This window comes from Dioscorea cayenensis, unplaced genomic scaffold (assembly GCF_009730915.1).
Source record: "Dioscorea cayenensis subsp. rotundata cultivar TDr96_F1 unplaced genomic scaffold, TDr96_F1_v2_PseudoChromosome.rev07_lg8_w22 25.fasta BLBR01000075.1, whole genome shotgun sequence".
In the NCBI taxonomy this organism is placed as follows: Eukaryota; Viridiplantae; Streptophyta; class Magnoliopsida; order Dioscoreales; family Dioscoreaceae; genus Dioscorea; species Dioscorea cayenensis.
Window position 1 is genome coordinate 274702 of NW_024086466.1, and position 12499 is coordinate 287200.

Genomic DNA, 12499 nt, shown 5'->3' on the forward strand with positions numbered 1-12499 from the left:
TCGATCTCGGACGATGAGTTGCCACGTCATCATCGTTCTCGTCCTCGCTCTCGTCTCCACTGTCCATACCTCATCGGACGGTGGTCATCGCCGGCTCCTCCACGAGCCCCTCTTCCCCATTGATTGGACGGCGCCGCCCCCGCCACCGGCGGCGGACTCCAGCACCGACGTCCCTCCGTTCTCCCCCGACTCCACTCCGGGCAACTTCTTCCCCAATCCCCCGCCGGACCCGGCCTCCTTCCAGACCCCTACCGCGGCCAACGTCTCGGCCTCCTCTCGCCCCGTCGCTCACCACTCCCCTACCGCCAAGGTCGCCGTCGGCGTCTTCATCGGAATCACGGCATTGGCCTTGCTATCGGTCTCAGGGTTCTTCCTCTATCGCCGTAGAGGCCGAGCCCCTTTGGAATCGACGAAGCTCATCGGGGGGAATGCTGATCAACAGGGAGCCGAGAGGTCCACCGCCGCGCCGGAGTTTTTGTATCTCGGAACGGTGGATCCATCGAGCCGGAGACTGGCCAACGATGAGGCGAACGGATCGCCGTACCGGAAGCTGAGCTCGGAGCGGGTGCTAGAGGTCCGCCATCCGAGCCCGGAGCTCCAGCCGTTGCCGCCGCTGGGGCGGCGGGTCTCAGCACCGCCTGCTGGGGTTTCATCGGACGACGATGGGTTCTATACGCCCCGGCGTTCAGTGACGTCTGAGAGCCCTAGCAGCACCGCCTCTCGGTGGAGCCTCCCGGGGGCTGGCTCCGCTGGGAAGGACGTGCTGGTCCTTAGCGTGGATTCCGGGCCTCGGTCACGGCGATCTTCTCCTCGAATGGTTCTCCCTAGCCCGGCCCCGTCCGACATCAAGCACGCTATCTCTTCGGCGGCGCCAAGGCCATTAGTTCCGCCACCGCCTCCACCCCCTCCTCCGCCACCGCCTCCACCTCCACCTCCACCTCCACCGCTTCATAGAATGGAGAAAATTACAGAAATGGCACCATCTAGACCCTCTACAGAGGCATCCGTCTCGCCGGAGCCGGTACAACCCTCATCACGGCGGCAACTCCTGAGACCGCTTCCTGTTCGAACTGATGCTCCGGTTTCATTCGCTAAGCTCGGCAATACATCTTCCCAGGTGAACAGCGCCGGCAATGAGCGACCGGAGAACGAAGCCAGGCCGAGGTTGAAGCCTCTACATTGGGACAAAGTACGGGCGAGTTCCGATAGGGCAATGGTGTGGGATCAACTGAAGTCTAGCTCGTTTCAGTGAGTAGTACTATTGAATTTTGGATTCCTTTGTGTTCAATTTTGTTTGTTCTCTTGACTTTGATTTCATTGAGTTTGTTTCTTTGTTTATGTTTATGTTCATTGACTCTTTAGATTGAATGAAGACATGTTTGAGACTCTATTTGGGAGCAATTCAACTACTCCGGCTCCGAGGGAGATGCCGAGAAGGTCTGTCTTGCCTGCATTTAAGCAGGAAGACAGAGTTCTCGACCCGAAAAAGGCACAAAACATAGCTATACTTCTCCGGGCATTGAATGTCACTAGAGAGGAGGTCACCGATGCACTTTTGGATGGTGAGTGTTTCTGATCTTTTCATGAATATCAATTTGTTTGCATGCTCTGTATTAAGCTTTAGCTTGAAAGTTCATTCAAAATTCATCACTTCAGATACAGAAGAATGAATTTGAACCACAAGTTAGCTATTTGTTCACCTTCTTGACAGATCTAGATGGTTTAATCTCCGTTTTCAATGTTATATTGAATTGAGTGAGTGTCTTCTAACAACATCTAGGTCATGCACAAGTCATAATTAATTGTGGTCCTGTATTTGGCATGGTAGATTAGATTCTTGTGCACTTATGCATGTGAAGTGTAAAATTTTCTTGGATGCACCTACTTGTACAGCACCCCTTATCTATGGATAAGAGTATTGAATGATTGATTGGTATTATGAGGTTTGAGACGATGTATTTTAAGACTTAGTGCATGTCAATCTTGATCATCTTTGTTGCTGAAACTTTAGGTAATTTTGTTCGGTTTGTATGTACACCAATCATATAAAGATCTCTGTTACTGAAAAATTGGGTAATTTTTGTTTGATTTGTATGTGCATCAATCATATAAAGATCTCTAGTCTCTATCTGTCAGATAACTGAAAATAATGCTGAATTGTTTAGTGTTGGTGGTCCAGTGAATTGCTCCTTTAAAGGCTCTTGTTACCACTTAATAAATTATCTTGCAAACATGGAGTGAGAAGAAGGTTTTTGAATCATAAATGTTTTTTGTCTTTTTTATTTTTTATTTTTTATGGAGAGTTACCTGATACCTGTTACCTACCATTATGGTGAATTTTCTAATGCTACTGAATGTGATATACCTACCGATTTAATTGGTGCTTGTAGTTTTCCTCTAACTAACATAACTTTATTTAAATTGTACTATTTTTCAACTGTGCTTCAGTTTTAAGTCGTGACTTCAAAGGACATTGGATCTGATAATGTGAAACTAGATTCTGAATATATGTTACTTATAATATACAAATACAAGTGAAATAATTAAATCGTGCATTATGTACTTTATGAGCTGTTTAAGATGAAGATCTTTCAGTGACTGATCTGAGATGTATATATTTAAGTAATTAACATTGATTTGAATCTTTCCTCTGCTTTAACAGGTAATTCTGAAGGCCTCGGGGCTGAGCTTTTTGAAACTTTGGTGAAAATGGCTCCAACTAAAGAGGAAGAACTGAAGCTGAAGGATTACAGTGGTGATATATCAAAACTAGGTTCTGCCGAGCGGTTTCTGAAGGCCGTGTTGGATATTCCTTTTGCCTTCAAGAGAGTTGATGCATTGCTATACAGAGCCAATTTTGAGACAGAAGTAAAATATCTAAGAAAATCTTTTGAAACACTGGAGGTAAAAATCTTCAAATGAAATTCTTACAACCTTCTTAACTACTGCACCACATAAAAATTGCACCCATAAATGGCTGAATGGTTGCTAACTCATACACATTTGTACACACTAGAGAGCTAATATATTTTACTCCTTCTCAGGCAGCTTGTGAAGATCTGAGAAACAGTAGACTATTTCTCAAGCTCCTTGATGCTGTTCTCAAGACAGGTAACCGAATGAATGTAGGTACAAACCGAGGCGAGGCAAAAGCCTTCAAACTTGATACCCTCCTAAAGCTTGCAGATGTAAAAGGTGCTGATGGGAAGACAACATTGCTCCATTTTGTTGTTCAAGAGATCATCCGATCAGAGGGCTCAGGTTCCGATCCGACACCTGAAGGCCTCTCTAACAAAACCAAGGAAGAAGAATTCAGAAAACAGGGATTGAAAGTGGTTGCCGGGCTGAGCAATGAGCTCGGAAACGTAAAAAAGGCAGCTTCTATGGACTTTGATGTGCTCAGCAGCTATGTTAAGAAGCTCGAAATGGGTCTTGAAAAGATCAAATCAGTGTTGCAACTTGGCAGGTCATGCAGTGGAGGCAAAAGATTCTTTGATACAATGAGAGTGTTTCTTAGGGAGGCCGAAGATGAGATTGATCGAGTTAAAGCTGAAGAGAAGAAGACGCTTTGTCTGGTTAAAGAGATTACCGAGTACTTCCACGGAGATGCAGCAAAAGAAGAAGCACATCCTCTGAGGATATTCATGGTTGTAAGAGACTTTTTATCGGTGTTAGATAATGTATGCAGGGAAGTGAGCCGAATGCAAGAGAGAACCATGATGGGGTCTGCTCGATCATTTAGGATATCGGCAAGTGCTTCATTGCCTGTTCTTCAGAGATATGGAATGCGGCGAGATGGAAATTCAGATGAAGATAGTTTATCTCCTTAAAAGGTAAGCTAGAGTGCATATAATCAAAGAACACACAATCCATACAAGATACTAATTTTACAGAGTGCTTTTCCATGGTCTGAAGGAGCAGGAGAATATCAAAATCAGTGTAAATAAGCGCCTTTGAAGCTCTGGAAGGCATTTTGATATATAGATGTTGTCACATAGATAAAATCATAGAAGTAAACAACATGATTTGATTATTGTTTTTTGTATTTATGATGTTTCTTTGATATAAATTTTTTTTTTAATATATATACATATATATATGTATGTTTTGTACTGTATTGAAGGGAAACTGAGGCTGATTTGCCTTGACTTTTTGTAATTGAAATTTCAATTGTTTATTTATTTATTTATTTATTTTTTGTCAAAATAAGAAAGATAAGATCATGCAGAGACTTCAGTGCAAAATTTACACACATGTGAGCACTGGAACCACTCACATACAATTATTATTCACACTCCTAATATATGCTTTCACCATGATTTGAATTATCACTTGTGAATTGTTCTTACAGGAACCTGACATTTCAAAATGCTAATCCGACATTTCAAAATGTTTGTCCAAATAGATATCTATTTCTTGTTCTTCTCATGCAAAGGTTATAGTATTAAGATGTAAACCTAGACTCTTGTTTTTGTTATTTTATTTTATTTTATTTTTTTTGGTTAAAATACTCAACATGAATTTCCATGTGTGAAAAAAACCCAATGCGTGTTGAGTGAAAACTTTGCTGCATATTAATATAATTGGAGATACCACATCTCTGCTGAGATTTGTAGTATAGATATCATTAATGGAAATATACATAGCTCAAACTTAAAGGCCTATTAATTATTACTTTGAGATAATTAATTGCATATAAAAAAATTGTCTGAAAACCATAATTTTCGTGTTCTGTCAGGACTCCCATCTGATTGATTGTATATATTACTAGTAATAGTCCTATTTGGTTTGATAAATATACATTTAAAATTATGTAAATCTATTAAAAGACATATTAAAGCAATTTATAATCCAAATAGATTAATTTGGTAAATATCAATATGAAAATATATAAGTTTAAGTCCTCAATCCTATTAACTCAACATAATATGTTTAGTAACATAGTTTGGATTTAAGATATGTATCATAACATCGAAATCTGCAAACAACTTTTAATCCAAAAACCTAATTAGGGACACAAAGAATTAGAAGAAATTGTATCCAAATTTTCTTGAATTATTTTGCAAAAATCTGTCCAAGATGCAAAAATTGATAACTTTGGTTACATGTTCAAAAAATACAAATAAAGAAACCAGTATTCAAGGCACAAACTTCTGACAAGAGTAACTAATCCATCCATTTAGAAGCATTTTTAATTTTGGATTCTTGAAATATAAAAGTTGTTGGAAAATCATCAAAAAAGTTCTTATGCTAGTACTGTACTGAAAGTTTCATCCTCAGCCTTCTTTAATTTAATTAACTTCATAACAATTTCAAAAAAGAAAAAACTTAAAAAATGAGCACCAACTTCATATAAATCCCTGCTATTTGTGACAAACAAATGGGTGACTCTTTGCTGAAGAAGATCAATTTCTCCCACCCTGTTTATCAAACAAATAAGATTAGGTACCATTAGAAACTTAATAAGGAAGCTCTTCAAACTAGTGGACCATACATATTCCATAATAACAAGGGAGGACACAAGATGTAAAGGAAATGAATTCAAAATAAATAAAAGAATCAACTAAATAGTGAGAGTCAATTTTGGAGTTCATGTTGCTTGGTTCCAGAACCAAGGTATTCCCTAGTTCTGACCTATCACAGCCTGACATGTGTTATTAACTTTTTCTGGGGACACATGTCAGGCTGTGATAGGCCAGAACCAGAGAATACCCCGGTTCTGGAACCAAGTAATATGAACTCTCAATTTTGGGATTAAGAACTATCGAAGAATACATTGGAAATCTTATTAAGGGCTCCTAAAATGAACATTCCCAACTTCTAATAGTTAAAAGTCCTATTAATTTTTCTTGATTGAGCTCCAATAATCATAGAGATTTCCATTCACCAGTTGTGAAGACTGAATCACAACTCACACTATAGTTTTGATTTTTGAAAAACCTTTACTGCATACGATACTTCCAAGGCTTCACTTGGAATTGTCCAGATTAAGCACTATCTCTTCAAAATTATGAACAATAAGAGGTGTTCAGAAATATCGCATAGACTACATCATGATCCAACAGTTCCTATCAATATACACTAGCAGAAAATTACATTTAAGACTTTCAAGTAAACTGATTTAAACAAGTAATGCAGATCACAACATCTAGGTTTATAACAAATCAAACGAGGTTTTAAGGCAAGTAAATGTGATTCAAGTACATATTGATTAAAATTTATTGCTCTACCTTCTCAAAAGGAATTGTAGCAAGAAAGTATGATAAAAAAAAAAAAATTAAAAAACAATAAAAAACACTTACCTGAGTATCAGCTACACTGCCTATCTCCTCTTCTATCTGATTGACAAAACAGACGAATTAGTCACCGGAAGGGCGCTTGTTTGGAAATTCAAATGCGATTGGCATCGTCGCAGTCCCATATGTACAGAACTCTCTCATAGCCATTTACAGTTTTTACAGTAATATTTCTAAATACCACTGACAGATGAAAAATGCTTTTTCATTGCTCGATCTTTCCTGTAATGATTTCCACCGCCTCTTCGCCCTCCCCTTCCCCGAGGATTTGGGTTCCCTCGTCCTGTATTTTCCACAGCATCAGATGCCTGGTGATCCTGCTCCTCTGCATCCATCAATCTTCTGACAGCGCCAAGAGGTAAATTTCCACCTCGGCCCAAGCCATGAATAATTTCTTTCTGTGCTTGATTAACTAAAGCTGCTTCTTGAGTATTAGATACAGCAACAGAACCGGAGACCTTGTAGCTGTAGTTCTTTCCATCTTTAACATAGAACTGTGGCTTCTTTTGTGAAGCCCACCTTGAAGTAGAATTTCGTGATGGAGGCTCACTCTCAGTCCCCCACGATTTCCCTGCCAAAGGACTGCCATCACTCAAGTTCTCTGTTTCTTCAAATCCTGATTCAACAACACTGAGGCCAAGATCATCAAAAGAATCATCATATTCATCTTCATATTCATATTCTGCTGCAAGAACAGCAGACCTCACTGCATCTTTAGCAGTTCTCGAGTCCAAAACTTCAGATTCAATAACTTCATTGTTGGACTTCCTTGTGTAGCGTCCATGTGAAGATGGAAAGGAGGCAGTTGAAGGGCCATCAATGTCTTTCCTTACTGCCAAATAACCACCTTTAGTTGGCAAGGAACTACTTCCAATTGCAGGTTCTACTAGCACTCCTTTTCCCTTATCATTCTTTTCTTTGGCTGCTGACTTTGGTGGTGGAATCTGCTCAAGTGAAGTATCAAGAGATAAGAGATCATCATGAAGGGTACCCTCTAATATCCTTTGAATCACCTCCTCAGGATTTTGGTTATAGACTTCAAGACAAGCTGAGAGAAAACCTTTCCCATATTCAGGGAAAAGGTCCTTTATTTGACTGATTTTAGACTCGAGAATGACTGCATCTTCATCCATATGTGACTTATCATTCCCTGAGGTGACTGGAAAACCAACTTCTTTCTCCAAAGACTTCAAAGGAGGTGGTGTCACAATGTGAGATATATATTGAAATTGGCCCTCATCAACAAAGATCCATCCTGAAAATGTAAGTGTAAGACAAACGAAACAACGAAAAACCTTTGACACATATGATGTCTGGATCTGATAGAGTATGATATATCTCAAATAATGTGCAAATCTAATGCTTCTTTATTTTCCCATCAATTCTTTGTTTTGTTGAAACTAGCAAGAATACAGAATACCTAATAGTTCAAAGAAGTTTCCAACATCACTCCCACATCAGCAGCTATATATGCACATATTTCTGGTGTGCCAATGGGATAATGGACCATAAAATTTAAGGATGGTGATAACAGTTTTGCAATGAACATTAATCAAATAAAAACAGCAGGTAAATAAGCAAATAGCTTGTAAATTAATATAAAAAAAACACATATATGATGGAAAACGCCATGGATAGGAAAAGACAATATCATGATCTCAGGGTTTGAAAAGCTAAAGAAATTATTCCCAACTAAAGGAAAAATAAAAGAGAAGCAATACAGAAGCAACAAGACACTTACCACTGGCACGAAGGCTAGTGATTTGGCTCAATAAGCTATAAGTTTTTTCAAGATTCTGCAGAAATGATACAGTAACATGGTTCTCCTGAATATGATAAGAAACTTCCTCATTGATCTCTTTGAGGGTTTGAACTAAAATATCTCCCCTTATAACAGGATCCTCAACTTGGCCAGGAAACATTTTGGCAGAGGTGGCCAGGACACTATCTTCTAATATTTCATTGCTCAAATAGCAAAATTCCAATAACTTCCAACCAAACTTCACAATTCTGAAAGACAACATTTTTAAACTCAGAATAGCATCAGCATCAGCGCTAGCATTAATAACCATGAAACCTCGGACTAAAGAAGGCAGCAATAAATCATGCACTCTTGCAAGGATCTTGAGTAGTTCCTCATTTCCAGAACTGCAAATGGCAAGAGTTCAAAATGTTACAACTGTATGTGAAAAGTTGCTATGCATGAATAATATGGGAACTCCATGAAGACAGTTACCTCAATTCAAATGAGTTAGCAAAGTACATAGCTGCAGGCCTGTATGCTTCAACAAAAGCGTCTAAAGTAGCAACTGCATCATTTATGAAGTCGATTACCTGCGGGTACAACAGATATCTAGCTGAGAAAGAAGAAGACACCGAAAACAAGAAAGATATAATTTAATGCACTGTGATGTTCACTTGCCTCTAGGAAATCTTTATAAAGTTGTTCAAGTCCATGATATTCATGTCCTCCAGCAGAGAGTAAGACCTGCACGTTAAATGAACACAAATTAATGAGTCCTTGCATCACCTCACACTTTCTGCAAAACACTCATCTAACATATAAAATAAAATAACAGGATTCAAAATCCATAGCAACCAAAATAAACTGACCCAGAAGAATATTGGCATTGAGTCAATTCTGCTTGAACTATGTCTTTTGTGCCTTTAGGAGATATTCAAACTATAAGAAGCCTAATGTTGAAAGAACATAAGACTCAATATTTAGTGTTATCAAACCTTAATAAATATATCTAGGTCGACTAATAGGGATTACAAGAACCAAAAATAACTAATCAGTCGAGATACAGGCAAACTCACATATAATAGCAGTGTTAAACCAAGACTAATTTTACAACTTAAGAGAGCAACATCTAGTTCCAAATGAACACTATCTTACCAGCGTGTAAATATACACCTGACATATACTAACAGAAAACAAATACAAATACATGTCGTTATCAATGAGAAATCCACAAGCCAATATCACCTAGTGTTCTAACAAAGAAGGGTGAATAAAGACAGATATACCTCCATCTGCTTCCAACCATGAAATGGTCTTGATAGAACAATCTAATAGTCCAATTAGCAATGAAGATACAGAAAAAGTCATAATAGCAATCTTTTAAACACCAAGTTTCAATTAAAAAAAAATCAGCAATGGTCAAGCATATATATATGATGAACCAACTTTTTGATCAGGGAGGTTTGACATTCGAATCAACTTATCAAAATCATATACAGTCAAAAATATCTGATGGACCAACATTTTAGATCATGAAGTCTTTACAATCAAAACGATTTATAGATATCCATAGGACTTAAAGAAGTTGAGTTGAAGATTCCCACCTCCAGTGAGGAGTCACACCGCTGATGCATCGTCAGAATGATGTCTAGGAGATGTGCCACCACTGAAGAAATATTATCAGTAAGTGCCAATTGCGCCTTCAATGCATTTGCTACCTGGACAAAATATGAGGAGAAGATACAATTAACAATCAAAATCAATAAGATGGCAAGGAAATGAAGCTTCCACAGTGAATAAAAATCCCAAAGCTATAAAAAAGTTAAAAAAATATAAGCTGTAACGATAGTAATATATTATACCGCAAACAAGACAAATGGTGAACAGACAGCATATTAAAACTGAACCACAAACTAGACAAACACTAACAGGATATCAAGGCTCACCAATAAGCCTGTCAGCTCTCTATTTTCATGCCCATAGATGGCACATATATCCAACAACTTCGGTAAGTCAAGTAGCTTCTTTTCCTGCAAAAGAGCTACAATAGGAACAAATAAATAAAATCAGACTATCCCAGAACTTCAATTTCAACCGTCACACAAGACAAGGAACAGCTGTGAGAAAACATATAATTGCAATTAAGACGAGAAAAAAGAAACCTGTGTGCTCTTTCGCACTGAGGCCATCACTGGCCTTCACTCCAGGATCTTTGTTGGAGGATCTACATTAATCAAAAGAATTCCGTATAATTAAAGGCATTCATAAGAGAATAAAGTTACAAGAAAAAAAAAGTTTTTTATTCTTAATTTGAATGCAATTATGCACTTCTTTCGAGAATTTCAACACAAAATTAAGAAGGCAAAGCTCACATTCGATATAGGACCATGAATACACGGCGGCAAAGCTCAAGCTCACCAACAACAACCCCAGCGACCATCCCTTTAGCTCCACGGTGTGGCAAGTCATACCATCTATGCCTGAACTGAAGATAGCTATCCAAAAACTCATGCAAAGACTCGTTCCTCGCCACTAAACAAAATTTAGGAGAAATCCTCAAATCAGATCCAATGGTAAAGAATAAAAACATTCAAAGATGAATTAAACCTTCTCGCCAGAAATCCCTAGGGGTCATCTTAAGAAGCTGAGAAAGCTCTTCGTTGAGGATGTCGACGACCCTCTGCGACTCCTCGGCGTCGACGCCGCCATCACCAGCGCCAAGACCTGAGGCCACGGCCTCGTCCTGAGGCAAGTAGTTCACGAAGCTAAGTCCGCCACTATCTATAAGCTTCGCTTGGTCTCTAGATCGGGTTGTCGGAGGAGTGGAGCCGCGAAAGGAGGTGGTGAGCGGCGGAGTGGGTTTGGGGTGATCGGAGACGGCGGCAGAGGAAGCGGAGGAGTTGGATTTGGGAACGAAGCGCATCTGGGTGCGGGCCGGGCGGTGGTGGCCGTGGGATCGCTGGGGCGGCGCGGAAGCCATGGATGCGCCTTCGAGCGTCGTGGGAGCTTCGATGGGGGGCTGAAGAAGCAGAGCTCTTAGCTCATGCGTTTTGGCGAGATAACGGGTCGGATCGAGGGTTTCTATCACATCCGAACCCGAATTTGTAAAATATAAAAAATAAAAATAAAAATAAAAGTTAAACAAAAACAATATCAGAGCGAGGTTTCGATCCTCGGACCTGTGGGTTATGGGCCCACCACGCTTCCGCTGCGCCACTCTGATTTTCTGACATAAGGTAAATATCTACATTATTTATTAAAAACTATAATGCTTGATTAAAATTAATTTTTTTTTGCCAAATATTAATGATCAATCAAAACGACTTTAATTTAATTTAATAAAATAATTCCTTTAAATATCTGATATAAATTAAATAATTTTAAAAAACTTAGAGGTAGCTTTATATTATATATATATATATATATGTCCTTTATGAAAATTATAACGAAAACAACTCTTATAATAAAGTGGTTAGTGGTTGGTGTTTTATTTTACTCTCTACTCATAAGTTATAAATTTAAATCTTACACATTTCTTATATATAATTTTTGTTCCCGAATATGTAAAATGGGATTTGCAAATAAGGGTGGATAGGTGGGGGATTTAATTTTTTTTTATTGTTTTTCAATTGTACAATTGATCATAAAAACATTATTAATTCCATATAGTATTGTTGACAATACTGTTTATATAGTACTTTTCATTATAATGGATGATGTTAACTGATGGATTCAAATTCAATGGTTGATAAAAGGACATTCGCAGATAACTTATCTATGAATGTCCATAAACTACCGGTCCTCATTTATATAATATTAGATATAATATTAATAATATAAGAGATAGACAAATCTTCGTCTCCTTCAAAACCATGGTCATGGGACTAAAATAACAATTTTTTAATTTTTTTTATATTTTATGAAATAAGAATCTAAAATCAAAGCAAAGTATTTTTTTTTAGATAAAGAGAATAAGTCATTAGGTTAGTCAAAAGACATGGTCACTTCTTAGATGATGTTCAACCCACAACCCAAAATTCCAAGTTTAACATTACTACAGTAAATTAGACTCTAACCATAAGCCCCAAATTTTACCAAAAAAATATATATTTTTTTACACATCTCATTTTTTATTATTATTACTATTTAACAACAAAATACTTGAAATTAATTATTTTCAACAATAATTTATTTAAATATTTATTACAATGTAATATATCACTAATAAAAATTATTTAAAATGTTTTAACTGTTAAAATATTTTTAATTTATGATTTAATTTATTTAAAAATTCAATTATCAATTTCTTAATTAGCTTGATAAATAATAAAATTATTTTTTCATATAACATGCATTATTTTAATATAAATAGTTTTTACATTGCATTAGCTTTTATTAAAGTTATTTAATAAGTTGGTTTTATTATTGGTAAATGTTTATACATTATTATCTATATTAT

General features: G+C 37.6%; 2 protein-coding genes and 1 non-coding gene across 5 annotated transcripts; 1 reads left to right on the forward strand and 2 right to left on the reverse strand.

Moving 5' to 3' along the window:
* LOC120253421 (formin-like protein 8) lies at positions 1 to 4147 on the forward strand. Of its 2 annotated transcripts, XM_039261767.1 has the most exons (5): positions 1 to 1248; positions 1363 to 1562; positions 2663 to 2904; positions 3045 to 3833; positions 3916 to 4147. In XM_039261767.1, the coding sequence occupies exons 1-4, from the start codon at positions 14 to 16 to the stop codon at positions 3828 to 3830; spliced, it is 2463 nt and encodes an 820-aa protein (XP_039117701.1). In that variant the 5' UTR covers positions 1 to 13; the 3' UTR covers positions 3831 to 3833; positions 3916 to 4147. The 2 variants fall into 2 exon arrangements, with proteins under 2 accessions (XP_039117701.1, XP_039117700.1); XM_039261766.1 differs by having other exon boundaries at positions 3045 to 4147.
* Positions 4148 to 5086: 939 nt separating this feature from the next.
* LOC120253409 (activating signal cointegrator 1 complex subunit 2) lies at positions 5087 to 11075 on the reverse strand. Of its 2 annotated transcripts, XM_039261751.1 has the most exons (10): positions 10648 to 11075; positions 10413 to 10572; positions 10203 to 10264; positions 9987 to 10081; positions 9645 to 9758; positions 8719 to 8784; positions 8533 to 8630; positions 8038 to 8444; positions 6303 to 7551; positions 5087 to 5420 (listed from the first exon to the last, which is right to left on the reverse strand). In XM_039261751.1, the coding sequence occupies exons 1-9, from the start codon at positions 11018 to 11020 to the stop codon at positions 6470 to 6472; spliced, it is 2457 nt and encodes an 818-aa protein (XP_039117685.1). In that variant the 5' UTR covers positions 11021 to 11075; the 3' UTR covers positions 5087 to 5420; positions 6303 to 6469. The 2 variants fall into 2 exon arrangements, with proteins under 2 accessions (XP_039117685.1, XP_039117686.1); XM_039261752.1 differs by lacking the exon at positions 10648 to 11075 and having other exon boundaries at positions 9987 to 10070; positions 10413 to 10548.
* A 116-nt stretch (positions 11076 to 11191) lies between these two features.
* On the reverse strand, positions 11192 to 11263 carry TRNAM-CAU. The gene has a single exon. It is a non-coding gene; the product is annotated as a tRNA-Met (tRNA).
* Positions 11264 to 12499: the final 1236 nt, after the last annotated feature.